The sequence below is a fragment of the Crotalus tigris genome, unplaced genomic scaffold (assembly GCF_016545835.1).
Source record: "Crotalus tigris isolate CLP2741 ecotype Arizona unplaced genomic scaffold, ASM1654583v1 scf7180000018684.1183181, whole genome shotgun sequence".
Classification (NCBI taxonomy): Eukaryota; Metazoa; Chordata; class Lepidosauria; order Squamata; family Viperidae; genus Crotalus; species Crotalus tigris.
In genome coordinates this window covers 215,001-235,442 of record NW_024097145.1, presented here as the reverse complement: position 1 = coordinate 235,442, position 20,442 = coordinate 215,001, and the positions used below count along the sequence as shown (strand labels likewise).

Genomic DNA, 20,442 nt, shown 5'->3' with positions numbered 1-20,442 from the left:
CAATTGATATAGTGAGGAAAGGTGAGTGCAGGGGGGGATATAAAATGGAGAAGCTCTCTAGCACTAGGGAGCATCTCCTGCCCTGGTCTGCTGCTGATCCCTGTTTTGGTTGTTCTCATCTTTGTAGAAAGCCCTGGAGATTGACTGAGGGCAAGCAATGGATCTGAACATCCTTCATGCAAACAAGAGAAATGTTATTTTCCAAAGCAGCAGAAAGCAAGACAAGAAGCAATGGATGGAAACTGAACAAAGAGAGAAGCAAGCTAGAACTAATCAGAAACTTCCTAACTTCCTAACAAGGGACTGGACAACCATTTGTCGAAAATAGTACTGTATAGGGCAGGGGTAGGCAACCTTGGCTTTTTTATGACTCATGGACTTCAACTCCCAGAATTCCTGAGCCAGCAGGGCTCAGCTTGGAAACCTCTCCCTTTTCCCTCAGTATAGCTGGCTCAGGAATTCTGGGAGTTGAAGTCCACAAGTCATAAAAGAGCCAAGGTTGCCTACCCCTGGTATAAGATCCCTGTTCTAAGCGGTGAGCCTCCTAGGCCAGGGGTAGGCAACCTTGGCTCTTTTATGACTCATGGACTTCAACTCCCAGAATTCCTGAGCCAGCATGGCTCAGCTTGGAAACCTCTCCCTTTCCCTCAGCATAGCTGGCTCAGGAATTCTGGGAGTTGAAGTCCACGAGTCATAAAAAGGGCCAAGATTGCCTACCCCTGGTATAGGGTTTCCTGCTTGAGCAGGGGGGTTGGACTAGAAGACCTCCAAGGTCCCTTCCAGCTCTGTTCTTCCGTTATCCCTGATAGCATGGGGACATGAGAATGTTTGGGCCTCTATTTCTTGAGGTGAAAGAGACAAAGTGAAGACAATGTTTGAATGAAGTTTCTTTAACAAAAGGAAAGCTTTTTTGCAAGATCGAATCTGGGTCGGTCACCAGGACCGGAGATTTAGGAAGAGTAAATCCAGATCTGGTCTCAGTGATCAACTCAGATTCGATCTTGCAACATTATCCTGGGACATGGATATTCGCTTTTATTTGTGAAAGTTCTTTTTTCATTCTGTCTATCATGCAAATGATTTTTTAAAAAAGAAAAGAAAAGAACCATTGCTGAACGTGAATGGTGTTGATCCTTAATGGTTTGTTGACTGAATTTTGAAAGGTGCCCTGATTAATTAAGACAGATTTTCTCGATGTTACCTCTAAGTTAAAATTTACTTTAAACTATTTATAAGGACATATAAAACCGGCAAAAGGCATCCAGCAATGGATTAGAGCACAGTTCTTCTAACTATAGCAAAGCTGATGATTTTTTTCCTGATCTGTTTTTATTCAGTTCAATATGTTTTCAGTAAAAAAAAATTTCCAAGGAAAGATTCAAAAATTGGATCCCGTGGGAAAAATCCGTTTGAAACAAATAGATTTCAAACAGACACATCTCCAAATCAGGAAGTCATTTTCTCATTCTGATGAGATGCTTGCCTCCAGAAATTGAGGGTGCTCCATCACAGGAAGTTTTAAGAGATTGGAAAGTCATTTGTCCGGATTAGTAAAAGGTCTCCTGCTTGAGCAGGGGGTTGGACTAGATGACTTCCAAGGCCCCTTCCAACTCTGTTGTTCTGTTATTTTGCAGCCAAGGGTTGAATGATTGGCGGAACAAGAAAAAACAAGATACGGTTGCTTGTAATCTGGAAACAAACCAAGAGCAGCATCAAGAGATGGAGAGGAGGGGAACTGGGGCCTTTCTGAGGCCACACTTAAAATACTGTACTGCATCCAGTTTTGGTCACCACAATACAAAAAAGATGTTGAGATTCTGGAAAGAATGCAGGGAAGAGCAACAATGGTGGTCAGGGGACTGAAGGATATAAACTGTTGAAAGAAAAGTCTTCATCCTGGTTCATCCAAGCCGGGAATAAATAAACAACATGGCGACTGCTTTAGAAAGAAGGTTGCAGTTTATTGAAGAGCCAGACCGAAAGATGGTTCTGGCAGGAAAGAGGAGAGAAAAAGGGCTGAGCACATGTGGGGAGTAGGTTTTTATACCCTCTGAAGCCTTTTGTTTGGAGTTGCTTCCTGTTCCTGTGTTGAGGCTTTGTATTTCCTGTGTCATGTATTTTGACCTGTGTCCCTTTGGCATCTGTCAGTGAATCCTATTATGTCCCAAAGGTCATATCTTGCTTCCCTGGTGCTGGGGCTAATGACTCCTAGAGTCTGGGTGGGGTATGCAGATTTTAGATGTCTTTGTCTTCTTGATCTCCTAGCTAGGGCCTTTCTGATGGTTTACATCTGCATTTGTATAGAGCTGGCTTCTGCTTGGGACAGAGAGACTTGGGGGCAGGGCTGGTTTCTGCTTTTAAAATCCTTTTGAGGAAATAATTTTTCTGCCCTTTTAATATTTTCTTCTCTGTGGGGCTGACTTCCCACAAAACCCTGTGATGAATGGTTGCAGGAACTGGGAACGTCTAATTGAGTTTGATCCTCACTGACTCAAGGTTGACTCAGTCTTCCATCCTTCGGAGGTGGGTAAAATGAGGACCCAGATTGTTGGGGGCAAGATGCAAATAATGCTGATGTTGTAAACCCCAAAAGAGTTTACAAAAGCAGGGGTCCCCAAACCCTGGGCTGCAGACCGCTAATGGTACATGGCCAGTTAGGAACTGGGCTGCGGAGGTGAGAGAAGCTGCATCTGCATATGTGCAGGATCTAGGTAGTAAGTAAAACCATGCCCACTCCCCTCTGCCCGATCGGTGGAAAAATGGTCTTTTCTGGAAACCGATCCCTGCTGTGAAAAAGTTTGGGGACACTGCTGTAAAGCCTGTGGAGCAGTATAATATGTTTAAATGCTATTCCTATAGCTAGTCTAATGAAGAAAAGGACAGGGGTGACATCATAGCACCTACCAATATTTGAGGGGCTGCCACAAAGCAGAGGGGGGTGGGGAAATCAGACTATTCTCCAAAGCACCTGAAGGCAGGATAAGAAGCAACAGATGGAAACTAATCAAGGAGAGAAGCAACCTAGAACTGAGGAGGAATTTCCTGACAGCGAGAACAATTAACCAGTGGAACCGATTGCCTCCAGATGTTGTGGATGCTTCATCACAGGAGGTTTTTAAGGAGAGACTGGACAGCCCCCTGTCTGAGATGATACAGGGGCTCTGCTTGAACAGGGGGTCGGACTAGAAGACCTCCAAGGTCCCTTCCAACTCTGTTATTCTGTATTCTGAGGACAGAGTCTGGAAGGTCAGACTCTTGCCTAGAGACACAGTCTACAGTTTCCTGCAGAATTCGAAGAATTGTGAGATGGTGAGTGAGGTTGTTTTTTCCCCCTCTGGGCAGCTGGATTTGTTGCGTGTGTGTGTTCCACACTTGCGAGAGGAAGACGACAGAATCTGGAAGCCTTAATTTAGCTCATACTACTGTCCTTATTTGCAAGGAGTTTCAAAACCGGAAGGCCAAAAATAGACAGGTATGTCTATCATGTCACAACTCTACTACTACCAGAGAATAAGGAGTGTGTCATAAGACTCCCACGGGCAGCCTGCCACATGACAACTTGCAAGGAATGCAGAAGTAACAGTCAAGCCATTTTAATTGATTTTTGAGTGTTAAGTCCGGCTGCTTAGGAACAATAACCTCAGCCCACTCCAGTCTTCTGCTTAAATTAGCTGCCTCAGAAGAGCAGAATAAGAGCAGAGTTGAAGTCCACAAGTCTTAAAGTGGCCAAGTTTGAGGACTCCTGTTCTACACGGTGGCGTAGGGGCAGGCCAGATTCAACACCACCGAAAAAAGAGAGATCCCAACACACAACAAAGCAAGCTATGTAGATGCTTCTCTTTTTTTCCCTTCCCCTCAAAAAAGTACTTGTTTCAAGCAGGAGATCGCAGATGCAAGAGATGGGAGCAATTTCTGCTTCCTTGTTTAAGGGACAACTAAAAACCAGCCCACCTCCACCTGGCACCCCCCACAGAGACTGAGATTTCCATCTGGGCATTTTTTTTTTTTTTTAGTAGAGAAAAGTCTGAGAAGCCAACTAAAGATTGATTTGTTAAAACCACCTGAGAGCTCTGTAGGTAGATTGTTCTACCTACAGAGACTAAAACAGCGGTTTTCAACCTGTGGGTCGGGACCCCATTTGGGGTCAAACGACCATTTCACGGGGGTCGCCAAACAACGCAGTCCGCCATTTTTTCCCCCTTTTCCTTAGCTGTGCTACTCCCTTTTATTCTATCGGCTTTTGAAAGCCAATAGAATAGACTCTCTTGAATAGAGTCTAATTCTATTGGCTTTCAAAAGCCAATAGGAATTGTCCAGGTTGTCTCTGCCCTGCTGAGCCCGCCAAAAGTCCCATTCTGCAAAAGGTGCTGCAAGTTGTCTGCAGCGAAGGCGAGCTGTCTGGAAGCTTCCACCCCTCCCTGCTGAGCAACTACTAAAAATGTAAGTAAAAGAGGGCCAGGGGTGGGAGGTGGGAGGCCGGCGGGCGCAGGGAGGGTTGCCGGCGCGCGTGGGGCCCGGCGGGTGCCTTACCTCCCTTGGGCTGGGCCAGCTGGTGGCCCAGTCGGTGGTCGGCCTGCGCCGTCTCTGCTGCTTGCCAGCTACGCCTCGGCCGGCGCAGGGGGCAGCGCCACGCATGCGCGGCGCTCCCAGGCAGGGAAAGTCCTCGACTTACGACCGGTTGGGTAGTCCTCGACTTATGACCGGTTGGGGGTCGCGGCATTAAAAAGGTTGAGAACCACTGGACTAAAACATATGAAGAATGGTTGCAGGACTTGGGTATGTCTAATCTAGAGAAAAGAAGGACTAGGGGGAACCTGATAGCAATCTTCCAATATTTGACGGCTGCCACCAAGAAGAGGGACCCACTTATTTTTCAAAGCACCTGAAGGCAGGACAAGAAGCAACGGATGGAAACTAATCAAGGAGAGAAGCAACCTGGAACTAAGGAGAAACTTCCTGACATTGAGAACCATTAACCAATAGAACACTTGCCTCCAGAAGTTGTGGGTTCTCCATCACTGGAGGCTTTTAAGAAGAGACTGGACACCAAACTTGGTAGACTTTGAAAAAAATTGGACATATAGAGATATTCTAAATACTGATGGGACTTTAAGATCGAGACGAGAACTGGAAAATCAGGGTATCAACCTGTCGTGGTGGGCACACCGGCAGATGCAAAATAGATATGAAAAAGATGTGAAATTGTATGGGTTTTATAAAGAACAAACTGTATTTGATAAGATACTGTTAACTTCTGATGAGAAATTAATTAAGAAAATGTGTTGTGTCCCGAGCCTGCAAAAGCAGGCTTGGGACGTTGCATTGGTCCCAGGCATTCCAAAAGCTGCCCGGGACCAGACTGAGTGGCGCCAGCCTTGTGCACATGCACAAGGCGCAAAAACGGCCTGCTACTTTGTTGTGTTATTGTCCGGGTCTCTGGTCGCTTAAAGAGGCCTGCGCGCCTATTGCTCGTTGTTGGAGTATTGATTAAAAGAGGAATAAAGAGCTGTTGAACTTCGCCATGTTGAGTCATCATTCGCAACCGAACAGAGTATTTAACAAAATGTATATTTTTTTGTTAATTTTCGAGATGGAAAGTGAACAAGTTAAAGAAACAATGATAAGGTGGGCGGAAAACTTTGGTTATAACCTAGAACTAGAAAAATGACAAAAATTATGGGAGAGAAACTATAAATTGACAAGGTCAACTTTGTATAAAGAAAATTTATATAAAATGTTTTATAGATGGCACTTGCCACCAGGAAGATTAGCAAAAAGGTTCAAAAATATGTCAGATAGATGTTGGAAATGTAAACATAATTCAGGCACTTATTATCATATTTGGTGGACATGTGGTAAAGCAAAGGCTTATTGGAAAAAGATACATGTTTGGTTAGAAAAAATGTTGGGAGAACATGTGGAATTTAAACCTGAACTTTTTTTACTAGGTATAATCCCAGAAAAGAATAGTCTTCGCGCAATATTGGAAAAATGAAGCAGTACCACCAGAGGAAGAAGTAATTAAAAAAATATTGGAATGTGCAGAGATGGACAGATTAACTATGAGATTGAAAAATAAAGAAGAAACAGAATACTACCAAATCTGGGAGTTATTCTACAAATGGCTAGAGGAAAGAACCAAGGATTAGGAATTGATTATGTATTAGCGTTTTTGAATCCAGACAGCATGCTGGTTGAAAAATTAACGCATAGTCTTATAGTCTTATATAGATTATAAATAAACTATATCGATATGTATTAGAGCAGTGGTTCTCAACCTGTGGGTCGGGACCCCATTTGGGGTCAAATGACCATTTCACGGGGGTCGCCAAACCACACTGTCCGCCATTTTTTTCCCTTTTCCCTAGCTGTCCTACTCCCTCTTATTGGTGGCCACACCCACTTGGGGGTCACCACAACATGGGGAACTGTATTATGGGGTCACGGCATTAGAAAGGTTGAGAACCACTGTATTAGAGCAAGATATGATTGAGGAACAGGTGAAAGAAACGATGATAATTTGGTGTAAATATTTTGGGCACAATATTGATTTGGATAATTGGCAAAGTTTATGGGGGAAAAAAATCTAAAAATTACTCTAGCACAGTGGTTCTCAACCTGTGGGTCGGGACCCCATTTGGGGTCAAATGACCATTTCATGGGGGTCACCAAACCATGCTGTCCGCCATTTTTTTCCCTTTTCCCTAGCTGTCCTACTCCCTCTTATTGGTGGCCACACCCACTTGGGGGTCACCACAACATGGGGAACTGTATTATGGGGTCACGGCATTAGAAAGGTTGAGAATCACTGCTCTAGCAACCTCCTATAAGGAAAACCTCTATAAGATGTTTTATACGTGGCACCTCCCTCCCACAAGATTAGCACGAATGAACAAGGGGAAATCCTCGATATGCTGAAAGTGTGGAGAGACCGTTGGGAATTACTACCACATGTGGTGGCAATGCCCAAAGGCACAAAAATTTTGGAACTTATTAAAGAAATGGCTGGAAGAAATTTTGCTAAGGAGAAATTTCCTGGCAGTGAGAACAATTAACCAGTGGAACAACCTGCCTCCACAAGTGGTGAATGCTCCAACACTGGAAGTTTTTAAGAAGAGACTGGACAGCCATTTATCTGAAATGGTATAGGGTTTCCTGCCCGAGCAGGGGGTTGGACTAGATGACCTCCAAGGTCCCTTCCAACTTTACTATTATTATTATTCTTATTATTATTATTATTATTATTATTATTATTATTATTATTATTATTATTATTATTATTATTATTATTATCGATCATCGCACAGTCAGCCAGATGTTCAGACTGGATTTGGCATTTTGTCTACCTATCGAGTCCTAACCCAGGACCTGGGATAGGCAGATGTGGATGTTTGATGGTATTACAGATATCGTCGCAGGATGGAAGCAGTTCCTAGTAAGGCCGCCTTTTGCAATTGACTAATAGCGAATTTGTCAATGCCAATGGTGTTCAAGTGGTGCTCCAGTTTTTTGGGGATTGCACCCAAGGAGCCTATGACTATTGGTACTACCCTTGCTTGCTTTTGCCACAGTCTTTCTATTTCTATTTGTAGGTCTTTGTATTTTGTTATCTTCTCCAGTTCTTTCTCTTCTATTCTGCTATCTCCAGGCACTGCCACGTCCACTATCAGACTTTTTTGTCTTCTTTTCGACAATTTTAAGTCTATTTATTATTATTATCGATCATCGCACAGTCAGCCAGATGTTCAGACTGGATTTGGCATTTTGTCTACCTATCGAGTCCTTACCCAGGACCTGGGATAGGCAGATGTGGATGTTTGATGGTATTACAGGTATCGTCGCAGGATGGAAGCAGTTCCTAATAAGGCCGCCTTTTGCAATTGACTAATAGCGAATTTGTCAATGCCAATGGTGTTCAAGTGGTGCTCCAGTTGTTTTGGGATTGCACCCAAGGAGCCTATGACTATTGGTACTACCCTTGCTTGCTTTTGCCACAGTCTTTCTATTTCTATTTGTAGGTCTTTGTATTTTGTTATCTTCTCCAGTTCTTTCTCTTCTATTCTGCTATCTCCAGGCACTGCCACGTCCACTATCCAGACTTTTTTGTCTTTCTTATCGACATTGTTAAGTCTGGGGTGTTATGTTGCAGGTGCTTGTCTGTTTGAATTCTGAAGTCCCAGAGCAGTTTAATTTTATCATTTTCTATGACTTTCTCTATTTTATGATCCCACCAGTTTTTGCTTACAGGCAAATGATATTTTTTGCAGATCTTCCAATGCACCATTGTTGCTACTTTGTCATGCCGCTGCTTGTAATCAGTTGTGCAATCTTCTTGCAACAGCTTACCAAGTGGTCCACTGTTTCTTCAGCTTCTTTGCATAGGCGGCACTTACTGTCTGTTGCTGTCTTCTCAATTTTGACTTTGTATGCATTTGTCCTTAAGGCTTGGTCTTGTGCAGCCAGAATTAGTCCCTCGGTCTCTTTCTTCAATTTTCCTGCTCTTAGCCATTGCCAGGTTTTATTGTTATCTGCTTTCCCAGCTATTTTTTTCATGTATGGCCATGTAGTGCTTTGTCTTCCCATGCCTCTATTCTGTTCTTCATTTGGTCTTTCTTGAAGGCCAGTTTGGTCTCTCCAGTAGTTAGTAAGCCTTCCTGATATACTAATTTCAGTGCATCTTCATCATTGTTCTTCAGATATTCTTCCAAAGCCATTTTTTCTTCTTCAACCATCTGATGTACTTGTAGCATTCCACGCCCACCTATTTGCCTTGGTAGATAAAGTCTATCAATGTCACTGCGTGGATGAAGGGCATGATTCATTGTCATTATTTTTCTGGTCTGCCTATCCATTGCTTTTAGTTCTGCTTGAGTCCAGTCCACTATTCCAGCTGTGTACCTAATGACTGGGATTGCCCAGGTGTTGATTGCCTTTATGGTATTTCCTCCATTGAGTTTGGACTTTAAGATCTTCTTCACTCTCTTGATGTATTCACCTCTAATCTTTTTCTTGACTTCAGTGTGCTTGATGTTGTCAGCTTGAAGGATACCCAAGTATTTGTAGTACTCTTCCTCATCCAGACTCTTAATGTTATTTTCGTGGGGCATCTTGATTCCTTCAGTTTTCACTATTTTTCCTTGTTTGATAGTAAGTGTGGCACATTTGTCCAAGCCAAACTCCATTACAATATCTTGGCTATATATACGGACAGTGTTGAGCAGCGATTCTATTTCAGATGATGTTTTTCCATACAGCTTCAGATCATCCATATAAAGGAGGTGGGATAGTCTGGCAGATGTTTTTGATGTTTGATAGCCATGTCCTGAGTTATTCAGTATTGTTGACAGAGGAAACAGTGCAATAACAAATAGTAATGGTGATAATGAATCTCCTTGAAATATTCCTCTCTTGATATTAACCTCTCCCAGCCTCTCACCATTGATCTGCAACTGTGTCTTCCATTGTGCCATCGATCTTTGCACAAATTTTCTGATGTTTCTACTGACTCCTGTTATTTCTAGGCACTTTATTATCCAATCATGTGGCAGAGAGTCAAATGCCTTTTTGTAGTCAATCCATGCCACATTCAGGTTGGTCTTCCTTCTCTTGCAATTTTCCAAGATCATTTTGTCTATTAGGAGTTGATCTTTTGTTCCTCTGCTATTGGGGCGGTTTCCTTTCTGCTCAGGTGGAAAGAGATTGTTTTCAACTAGATGCTGTTGTACTGCATCAGCTACTACACCAGTTAGTAATTTGAAAGTTGTTGGTAAGCAGGTAATTGGCCTGTAGTTACCTGGTGTTGCCCCTTTTGCTGGATTTTTCATTATTAGGTAGGTTTTCCCAGTTGTTAGCCACTTTTCAATTTCTCCTCCTTGTAGTATATTGTTGAACTGCTTGGCAATGAGTGGGTGTATAACAGTTAGATGTTTCAACCAAAACCCATGCAGTTCATCTTCACCTGGTGCTGACCAATTTTTGATTTTCTTTGCTCTTTTTTCTACCATTTTTGTTGTTATTACTAGTTCTTTCATTTCAACTTCTGTTTTATTTGCATCCACCTCTTTTAACCAAGCCGCATCCTTGTTGTATTTCTTTGGGTTATCCCATATCTGCTTCCAGAACTGCACTGTTTCTTCCTTGTCAGGTACTGACTGATTCCTTGCAGTTTCTCCATTGATGGATTGGTAGAAACGTTTCTGATTGGATTGAAATTGGAGGTTCTGCCTATAGTTTGCAATTCGAGCTTCATATCTACTGATTTTCCTGGCTATAGCTGTTATTTGTTGCTTTATTATTTCCAGTGCTTCCTTGATCTTCCTTGTTTCTAAGTGGTATTTCTTGATTAGGTATTCTTTGGTCTTCTTGTTCTTCAGCTTCTTTTCTTTCATCTGTTCTAGCTTGCTTGCATGTGATCTTAACTTGCTGATCTTATTTTCTAGTCTAACCTTCCATTTTTCTGGTGCACTGTTTGTTTGTTTTTCTTCTTTGTTGATTTTGCATCCCAGGTATTCTGTTATAACTGCAGCTGTGCTGTACATTAGTTGGTTTGTTTCTTGCAATGAATTGGTGCTTATACTTGATATTGCAATATTTGCATCTTTTAATGCTTGTGCTAGCTGTTTATTATTATTATTATTATTATTATTATTATTATTATTATGTCTCGTGGGAGCCACCCGCAGTTCCAAGGTCATGCAATGGAATGTAACACCCAAACAATTTGTTCGAATGTAATTGGACAGTTGGAGATACCGAGAGGGGAAGGTTGGGAGAAGGGAAGAGTTAACCAGATGTCTATGGAGATTCTCAGTCATGCAGATTATGGTTGTCCCAAAGGTGCTTTTTCAAGAGGCAACTGGACTTTCTTGTTTTTCTTTGAAGTTGTTTCGCTTCTCATCCAAGAAGCTTCTTCAGCTCAATTCACTTTGTCTATTTGACCTCAAGAGAGTTGAAGAAGCTTCTTGGATGAGAAGTGAAACATCTTCAAGGAAAAACAAAGAAAGTCCAGTTGCCTCTTGAAAAAGCAGTAAACTAGATACTTTGGGTGCGAAAGTTCAGCTCTGGCTTTGCTACCCTGTAATCACTTGGCTCTAGTAAAGTGTACTTTCGTTAATAATGGCTTCAAGAGTCATTCTTTTCTAACTGACCAAGTTGGGACCGCTGACATTAAGCCAGATCTGAACTCAGGAGGGTCTCCTGATCTTGCCGCGCCCATTGTGCAGCTGAGGGCTCAGCTCCCCAGCCAGCATTTCTTCATCCAAGCTTCCAAGAGCCATTCCCATGTACCATTACAGACATGCATGTGCACTTTCTCTAGACCTCTATGTAGGAGAGAGGAGAGAACTACAAGTCTGTATTTTCAACTGTGTGGCGGTATGGCTATTGATTGAGCACTCTGGTACACAGTTTCCGTCTGAAGATTTATTCCTGCCTGACGTTTCTGCATGAAAATTTATTGCCAATTCACCACTGGCCTAAAGGTGCTTCATCCGGGGACATTTTACCATGCTGCTTAAAATCAATCTTACCTTTTCCAGAAAGAAAAACATGCAGAGCAGCTGCTCAGACAGGACTGCTGAGCAAAGCTCCAGACAAATTAGATTAAAGAGGGAAGGCCAGAATTTATACTAGCCAGATCTATTGAGGTGAGATAAAGGATATTTTGTTCTTTCACAGTTTCCAGATTGCTGCTCAAGACCCAGTGCAGATAGCCATCCATCCAAGTGGTCACTGAAAGTCCAATGTTCCATGAACGTGTTCTATCTCATTCAGACAACCTTGTTCATATTCAGAGGCCGAGCAAATCAGACCTGATTTATACTTGGATGGGAGAAACCAGGGAATCCCAAGAGGCTCTAGGCAAGACTGGGCAGAAGGCAGTGGCAGACCATCTCCATAGGTTTGTCAGGAAAGCTACATGGATGTGTGCTGGGAAGCACCCATCCTGGCAGGGAGATAGGATCAAGTGAAGAGGTAGCCTGGCATCACTGCGTAACCACAAAAGAGCTACCTCCTAACCCCTTTAAATTCAGATTAACAGAATAACAGTATAACAAAGTTGGAAGGGACCTTGAAGGTCTTCTAGTCCAGCCCATGGCTCAAGCAGGAGATCCTATATCATGCCAGACAAATGGCTGTCCAATCTCGTCTTTAAAACCTCCAGTGTTGGAGCACCCACAACTTCTGGAGGCAAACCATTCTGCCAATTAATGTTCATTGTCAGGAAATTTCTCTTTAGTTCTAGGTTTGTTCTCTCCTTGATTAGTTTCTATTTGTTGCTTCTTGTCCTGCCTTCAGGAGCTTTGGAGAATAATTTGACCCCCTCTTCTTTGTAGCAGACCCTTAAATATTGGAACACTGCTATCATGTCACCCCTAGTTCTTCTTTTCATTAAACATGGATTCCTTGGAGTTTTATCTATTTGTTCTGTAGAGAAGGCTGCCAGGCTGGGGAGATTCCTGTACTATAGACAGAACATAATAAAGTAGTTAGCTTAAGCTCTGCATGTGTAGGTCTGGTTATTCACCTGAGAATGGGTTCATAAAGTCAATAGAAGCTACATTAGGAGTTTCTGGGAACACCCTGGAAGAAGACAGTGGAGACCCTCTTCCTTGGTCTGGCCAAGAAAGCTACACAAATGTGAAATTGACATTCATCTCAATGTTATTTGTTCCCACCCCAAGGTGTTTCTCTTCCATGTCATTCTTTCTTCACTTTCTGTCATGGAATGTGTGGATAACCTTGGGGGGGACAAAGAGAAGAGTGGTTATCTTGTTGTGATTGTTAGTTGCGAAGTCGTATCCGACCCATCGCGACCCCATGGACAACGTTCCTCCAGGTCTTCCATCCTCTACCATCTTCTGGAGTCCATTTAAGCTCACGCCAATTGCTTCAGTGACTTCATCCAGCCATCTCATTCTCTGTTGTCTCCTTCTTCTATTGCCCTCAATCTTTCCCAGCATTAGGCTCTTCTCCAGTGAGTCCTTCCTTCTCATTAGGTGGTCAAAGTACTTGAGTTTCAACTTCAGGATCTGGCCTTCTAAAGAGCAGTCAGGGCTGATCTCCTCTAGGACTGACCGGTTTGATTGCCTTGCAGTCCAGGGGACTTGCAGGAGTCTTCTCCAGCACCATAGTTCAAAGGCCTCAATTCTTTGATGCTCACCTTTCTTATGGTCCAACTTTCACAGCCATACATTGCAACTGGGAAAACCATGGCCTTGATTATACATATTTTTGTTGGCAGGGTGATGTCTCTGCTTTTTAGTATGCTGTCTAGATTTACCAGAACTTTCCTCTCCAGGAGCAAGTGTCTTTTAATATCTTGGCTGCAGTCCCCATCTGCGATGATTTTGGAGCCCAGGAAGATAAAATCTGTCACTACTTACATTTCTTCCCCATCTATTTTCCAGGAATTGAGAAGACCGGATGCCATGATCTTGGTTTTCTTAATGTTGAATTTCAAGCCAACTTTTGCACTCTCCTTCTTCACCCGCATCAAGAGGCTCTTTAGTTCTTCGCTTTCTGCCATTAGAGTGGTATCATCTGTATATCTTAGGGTGTTGATATTTCTCCCGGCAATCTTATTTCCAACTTTTGATTCATCTAGCCCTGCCTTTCTCATGATGTGCTCTGCATATAAGTTAAATAGGCAGGGCAACAGAATACAGCCTTGCCGGACTCCTTTCCCAATTTTGAACCAATCAGTGGTTCCGTGTCCAGTTCTCACTGTTGCTTCTTGACCCACATATAGGTTTCTCAAGAGACAAATAAGATGGTCTGGTACTCCCATCTAGGCAACAATAATAGAATGACAGGATAACAAAATAACAGAGTTGGAAGGGACCTTGGAGGTCTTCTATCCAACCCCCTGATCAAGCAGGAAACCCTATAGCATTTCAGACAAATAGCTGTCCAATCTCTTCTTAAAGAAGAGATTAAATTCTTAAAGAGATTATTTTCTTAAAGAAGAGAAGAGAGGCAGGAGTCCCCAGTGGCTCAATGATCAGAGGAAGAAACTTAGGAAGGACCCATCCTGATTGATCAGGTGGTTAAAAGTAGCATTTGGAAATTGGTACCTTCAGACTTGCAAGATTCTGTTAATGTAGCCTTTGTCAGGCACAAAGGATCAGGAACGTACATTAAGTTGCAGTACAGAAGATTTATTGAAGTCTATACACAAGAACGCAGTCAACGGTCAGCACTAAATTAGCGCTAGATAAAAATCAATGGAATTCAAGGGGACTGGACTTGGATCCTTTGTGGCAATGTAAAGATGCTAAGCTGATGACATGTTTAACTCTGTCCTCCAGCTCTGTCTGATTTTCTCCTACAGCTTTACAATAAAGTAGGATTAGTTCAAGATTACCGGAGAGGATTAACACTTTCACTCCACACTATAAAATGGCAGAAGCTGTAGATTAACTTTACAGGGGAGTCTGCTTTAGCCCTTGAACTTCTGACTTGACCCTTTTATCAACATTAGGATGGGGTCAGCTGGAGGAAAAAACTAAACATTAAGGCTGAACTTAAATGACCTCTGTCCTGAAATGGTCAAGATGCCCTAAGGAAGGTCAGACTCACAGGATCTGGTCCAGTATTCTATTCTCATCCTCAGGCAGATGTCTTCAGGAAGTTATGTGTTGGGAATGAAGGAACTGACTGAATGAAGGAACAAAGCAGAAAATTTCCTTACAGTGAAAACAATTACCGTATATTCCGACGTATAAGGCGACTAGGCGTATAAGATGACCCCCAACTTTTGAGAAGATTTTCAGGGTTTAGAAAGTCATCTTATACGCCAGAAAATACAGTACAATATTGAATTTCTGTTTATAGATGAGCAGAATAGGAGCTCCTTTGCTGCTAGAAAGCTTTGTCTTGTTAGTGCTTATTTCTGTAAAAAAAATAGGGCTGGCCACTAGGGGGATGATTGGTTTTAAGTTCAGAGAACAGCTACCCGTATATTCCTGCGTATAAGACGACCCCTGACTTTTGAGAAGATTTTCAGGGATTAGAAAGTCGTCTTATACACCGGAAAATACGGGTAATCAGCAGAATGACTTGCCTCCAGAAGTCGTGGGGGCTCCAACACTGGAAGACTGTGGAGTTCCTCAGTCATCCAGGTCACAGTTATCCCAAAGGTAATTTTTCAAGTGGCAAGTGGACTTTCTTGTTTCTCCTTAAGGACGTTTTGCTTCTCATCCAAGAAGCTTCTTCAGTTTCTTCCAGAAAAAAACAAAGAAAGTCCACTTGCCTCTTGAAAGTCCACTCCCCTTTGGTCCAACACTGGAGGTTTTTAAGAAGAGATTGGACAACCCTTTGTCTGAAATGGTATAAGGCAGTGATGGCGAACCTTTTAGAGACCGAGTGCCCAAACTGCAACCCAAAACCCACTTATTTATCGCTGGGTGCCAGGTGGGACGTGGCCCACTGGGCGGGCATGGCTGTGGTGGTCATGGCAATGGATGGATGTGGCCAAAGTGTGCATGGTCACCTCAATCTTGCTCATGGGGAGGGATGCCTTTGGGGGCCGGGCAGGGTTGGGGGAGATCCAGGCAGGTGGGGCAGTGGGCAGGAGACTCATCCTGAGGGATGAGGCGAGGCAGGGTGGCGGTACCATTGCCACGGGGCAAGTCAAGGCAGGGGCCGGGGCAGCTGCTGCCTGACACCATTGGCCCCCACACACAGCGAGCGCATGGGGGCTGACGGTGTCTGTCAGCAGCCACAGTCTGTCGGCTCCTTGACTGGCGCACTCTGGGGCTCTACAGCCCACTGCCAGCAGTTCAGAGAAGCTGCCTCTGAGCTGGACAGCTGGCTGACAGCTGAGGAGGCGATGCAGTGGGTCATGCCCAGGAAAAGGAAAGCATGTGAGGCCAGGAGGGATGGGACGGGGGGGGGGAAGGGAAACCAGCTGTGCCCGGATGCATCTGGCCACATGAGACCTCAGGCGGCTGGTTGAAGAGGGATGGTTGCCATCTCTGGGGCATGGCACGCGTGCCCACAAAGAGGGCTCTGAGTGACGCCTCTGGCACGCGTGCCATAGGTTCGCCACCACTGGTATAAGGTTTCCTGCCTGAGCAGGGGGTTGGACTAGAAGACCTCCAAGGTCCCTTCCAACTCTGTTATTCTGTAATTCTGCAGGACAGCAACTGTCAGGGCTCCAAGGTATACTGTCTCTGAACATGGAAGCTCTCTCTGTCTCAGGTGAACATTTCCCTTCTCCTCAGATTGGTCATCTTCTTGATGCTTCTTCACTCACTCGGTGACAAAAAAAAAAAAACCTCCTTTGTCTGCTTTGTACAAAAGCCTAACTGACAGCAAAGCGATTACAGCCGATTCTGTGCACGCAGGGACACACGCACACACACCCTCACACAAACCATACGATTGTGTTGCAGCTGCAAAGAGACCCAGGCTTTCTCTGCTCTGTGTATTGGGAAATGGGAATGATTGGGGTGAAGAGCAATCATCTCTTGTGGCAAATAGGCCAAATGCTCTGAGTAACAGAATTCTGCTTTATCGATCCCATTCAAGTGGATTTCTTGGGGGAATGAAGGCAGGGCTGCTTCATTAGGTGAGGGCATTGAGTTATCTCCAAAGGCTGAGCCAGGCTATGCAAGCAGGAGATCTCAGAGGCAAGCAATGGGAGCAATTTCTGCTTCCTTGTTTAAGGGGCATCTAAAAACCAGCCCACCTTCACCTGGCACCCTCCACAGAGGCTGAGATTTCCATCTGGACATGAGCTGTTTGAGGAAAGCTGCTGGAGTGATCAGAAGAGATATTTTAGTTAGTACACAGACAGTCACAATGTCAGAACTGCCACCTCACTGCCAGTCTGCCATGAGAGGTTGCCACAAAGAGGAGGGGGTCAAGCTGACAACGGATGGAAACTAACCAAGGAGAGAAGCAACTTGGAACTAAGGAGAAATTTCCTAGAGTAGAGTAGAGTAGAATAGAGTAGAGTAGAGTAGAGTAGAGTAGAGTAGAGTAGAACAGTACTTTTTTTATAAAAAAAAAAAAGGTGCCAGAACTCACACACGTTATACAACCCGCCTTGCCTACCTTACAAGGTTCCATCCCAAAAAGGTGCCGGAACTCCGTTCTGAGCGTTCTATGACAAAAAAAAGCTCTGGAATAGAATAGAATAGAATAGAATAGAATAGAATAGAATAGAATAGAGCTGGAAGGGACCTTGGAGGTCTTCTAGTCTAGCTTCCTGCTCAAGCAGGAGAACCTATACCATCTCGGCCAGATGATTGTCCAGTCTCTTTTTAAAAACCTCCAACGATGGAGCACCCATGATTTCTCGAGGCAGGTTATTCCACTGGTTAATTGTTCTCACTGTCAGGAAGTTTCTCCTTAATTCCAGGTTGCTTCTCTCCTTGATCAGCTTCCAACCATTGTTTCTTATCCTTCCACGATTAATCAGTGGAATGGCTGGCTTTCAGAAGTTGCCGGTGCTCCATCACTGGAGGCTTTTAAGAAGAGATTGGACAGTCAAGTGTCTGAAATGGTATAGGGTTTTCTGCCTGAGCAGGGGGTTGAACTAGAAGACCTCCAAGGTCCCTTCCAGCTCTATTCTATTCTATTCTATTCTATTCTATTCTATTCTATTCTATTCTATTCTATTCTATTCTATAGAATAGTAACAGTAGCGATAGACATCTCGGAGGCCATCCCAAAACAAGTGGTAATGCTTACAAACCATGGGCACTGGCAAAAATCCACATCGGCCAATTGCAAAAGGCGGCTTTACTTGGAACAGCTTACATCCCGTGACACTACTTTTAATGTTATTAAAGAACATCTGTCCATCCCAGGTCCTTGGGAAAGACTCAGTGAGTGGATAGAATGTCAAATCCAGTCTAAATATCTGGCTGAGTATGAGACAAATCATAATAATTAACTCTGGTTAGATGCTGTGAGAAGATCGCACAGACTGACGACAAATAATGGCATGACAAAAGTAGCAACAATGGTGCATTGGAAGATCTGCAAGAAATATCATTTGCCTGGTGGGAACCATAAAACAGAGAAAGGCACAGAAAATGAAGAAGCCAAAAGTGCTCTGGGACTTTAGAATTCAAACTGACAGGCACTTGCTGCACAACACGCCAGACTTAACAACAACAGATAAGCAAGACAAAAAAGTCTGGATATTGAACATGGCAGTACCTGGAGACAGCAGAAGAGAAGAGAAAGAACTGGAGAAGATCATAAAACACAAAAGAGCTGCAAAAAAGAAATAGAATGACTGTGGCAAAGGCAAGCAAAGGTAATACCCATAACGATAGGTGCCTCGGGTGCAATCCCAAAACATCTGGAGCACCATTTGAACACCATCGGCATTGACAAATGGTCAATTGCAAAAGTCAGCTTTACTTGGAAAAGCTTACATCCAGAGACAATACTTTTAACACCATCAAGCATTCACATCTGCCTATCCTAGGTCTTTGGAAAGGGCTTAATATTTAGACCAAAATGCCAAGCCCAGTCTGAACATCTGGCTGACTGTGCCAAGAACCATAATAATAGAGCACCACTTGAACACCACTGGCATTGGCAAAATCCCCATCGGTCAATTGCAGAAGGCAGCTTTACTTGGAACAGCTTACATCCTGTGACGATACCTCTAACACAGGTCGGCAACCTGCGGCTCCGGAGCCGCATGCGGCTCTTTGAGCCTTCCCCTGCGGTTCCCAGCCTCGTCTGCCTTTGCAGAGAGAGACAGAGACAGAGAGAGGAATTGTGCTTCCCTGCTTCTCTCTCTCTCTCCCTCTCTCTCTCTCTCTCTCTCTGTGTGTGTTTGTGTGTTTGTGTGTGTGTGTGTGTGTAAAAGAGAGTGGACTCACAGTGTTTTCCGAGCAGCTGAAAAGCTTACTGGGCGGAGCTCCTCCCTTTGCTGCGTCTCTGCAGGAAGCAGGAAGGGCAGGAGAGAGCTAGCTAGCCCAGCTAGACTGACTCAGGAAGTCTGGGAGTTGAAGTCCATGAGTCATAAAAGAGATGAGGTTGTCTACCCCTTATCTTGTTGGACAACAGCTTGAAGCTTGTCAGGTGAGCAGCAGATAGGAGGGGGGGGGGAGAAAGAGAGAGAGAGAAAGAGAGAGAGGGAGAGAGAGAGAGAGGAAAGAGAGAGAGAGAGAGAAAGAAAGAGAGCGGGGGAAGAGGAGTAGCAGGCAGACCAAGGGCAGATAGAGAGGGAGGGAGGGAGAGAGACAGAGAGAGAGAGAGACCCTTTTGACATCTAAAATGAAGATAACACTGCATATATCCTTTTTTTACCTTTGTGTGTATGTAATTTTATTCTCTTAAAGCATTCTCTTGGTGATCATTGTTTTAATAGTATGGATATTCCCAAGAGTCATATTTTTACTTTTATTTTTAATGTGTGTGTGTGTATACACACACCTATAATAAAGGTAAAAAAGGATATATGCAGTGTTATCTTCATTTTAGATATCAAAATGGTTTTGCGGCTCCCAGTGTTTTGTTTTTGGTGGGAAACGGGTCCAAGTGGCTCTTTAAGTGTTTTGGGTTGCCTACCCCTGCCTCTAACATCATAAAACATCCACATCTGTCTATCCCAGGTACTCGGGAAGAATTTGATAGTTAGACAAAAATGCTAAATCCAGTTTGAACATCTGGCTGACTGTGATGAACCAATCATAATACCATATATGCCGGCGTATTAGGCGACCCGGCGTATAAGACGACCCCCATCTTTATAGCCGGGCCGCATTCCTAGAACGTCGTCTTATACGCCGGAAACTACCAGTATTTCCGGCGTATAAGACGACTCGGCGTATAAGACGACCCCCGTCTTTGGCGCCGTTTCAGCGCTCGCGGAAGTCGTCTTATACGCCGGCATTTACGGTAGTCTTTCGGCCCATGACCTGATGACTATTGGAAATACTGAAACTAAATATCTAGCTGGCTGCGATTAACCAATTAATCTTTTGGTCCTTGATCTCACTGTGGGAAATACTGAAATTATCTGCATAGCCTTGAGAATATGGTGGTCTTCTTGGAGCACTCTTGGGTTGTCCTTGCTCTCCCTCATACATCTAAGATCCCTCTTGACTTCTTCATCTGCTGGATAAACCTGGGGTTTATCACCCTCCACGGCCACCTCTTACCTTCCCGTCGGTGGTTACAGCCGCAAAGACGGTGGAGGAATAAGGTGCCCAGGCCACGTCGCCAACTGCAGAATTCAGGTCGTAGATAAACATGGGTGTCCTGCAAACAGAAGATCCAGCAGGTCAGGCAGGACTTAGAGATCGGAAGGCCTGGAAAAGAACCCAGAAAATTGAACAAAAAAAAAACCACAGGGTTTTTTTCCTCCCGTTTTGTTCCTTTTTTCCAAAGCCGTTTGGGGGGAGGGAAACAGAAAAAAAAACTGGTTTTTTCCCCATTTTTTCCCACTTTTTTTCCCCAGGCCTTCCC

At 43.9% G+C, this 20,442-nt stretch overlaps 1 protein-coding gene across 1 annotated transcript in view; it reads right to left on the bottom strand.

Annotated features, from left to right (window-relative positions):
• DNAI1 (dynein axonemal intermediate chain 1) overlaps window positions 1-20,442 on the bottom strand; it is a 205,599-nt gene that overhangs the window by 69,629 nt on the left and 115,528 nt on the right. Inside the window, exon 18 of the mRNA XM_039355382.1 lies at window positions 20,136-20,235. Coding sequence (XP_039211316.1) covers window positions 20,136-20,235 — 100 coding nt within the window. The remainder of the gene's footprint in view (window positions 1-20,135; window positions 20,236-20,442) is intronic.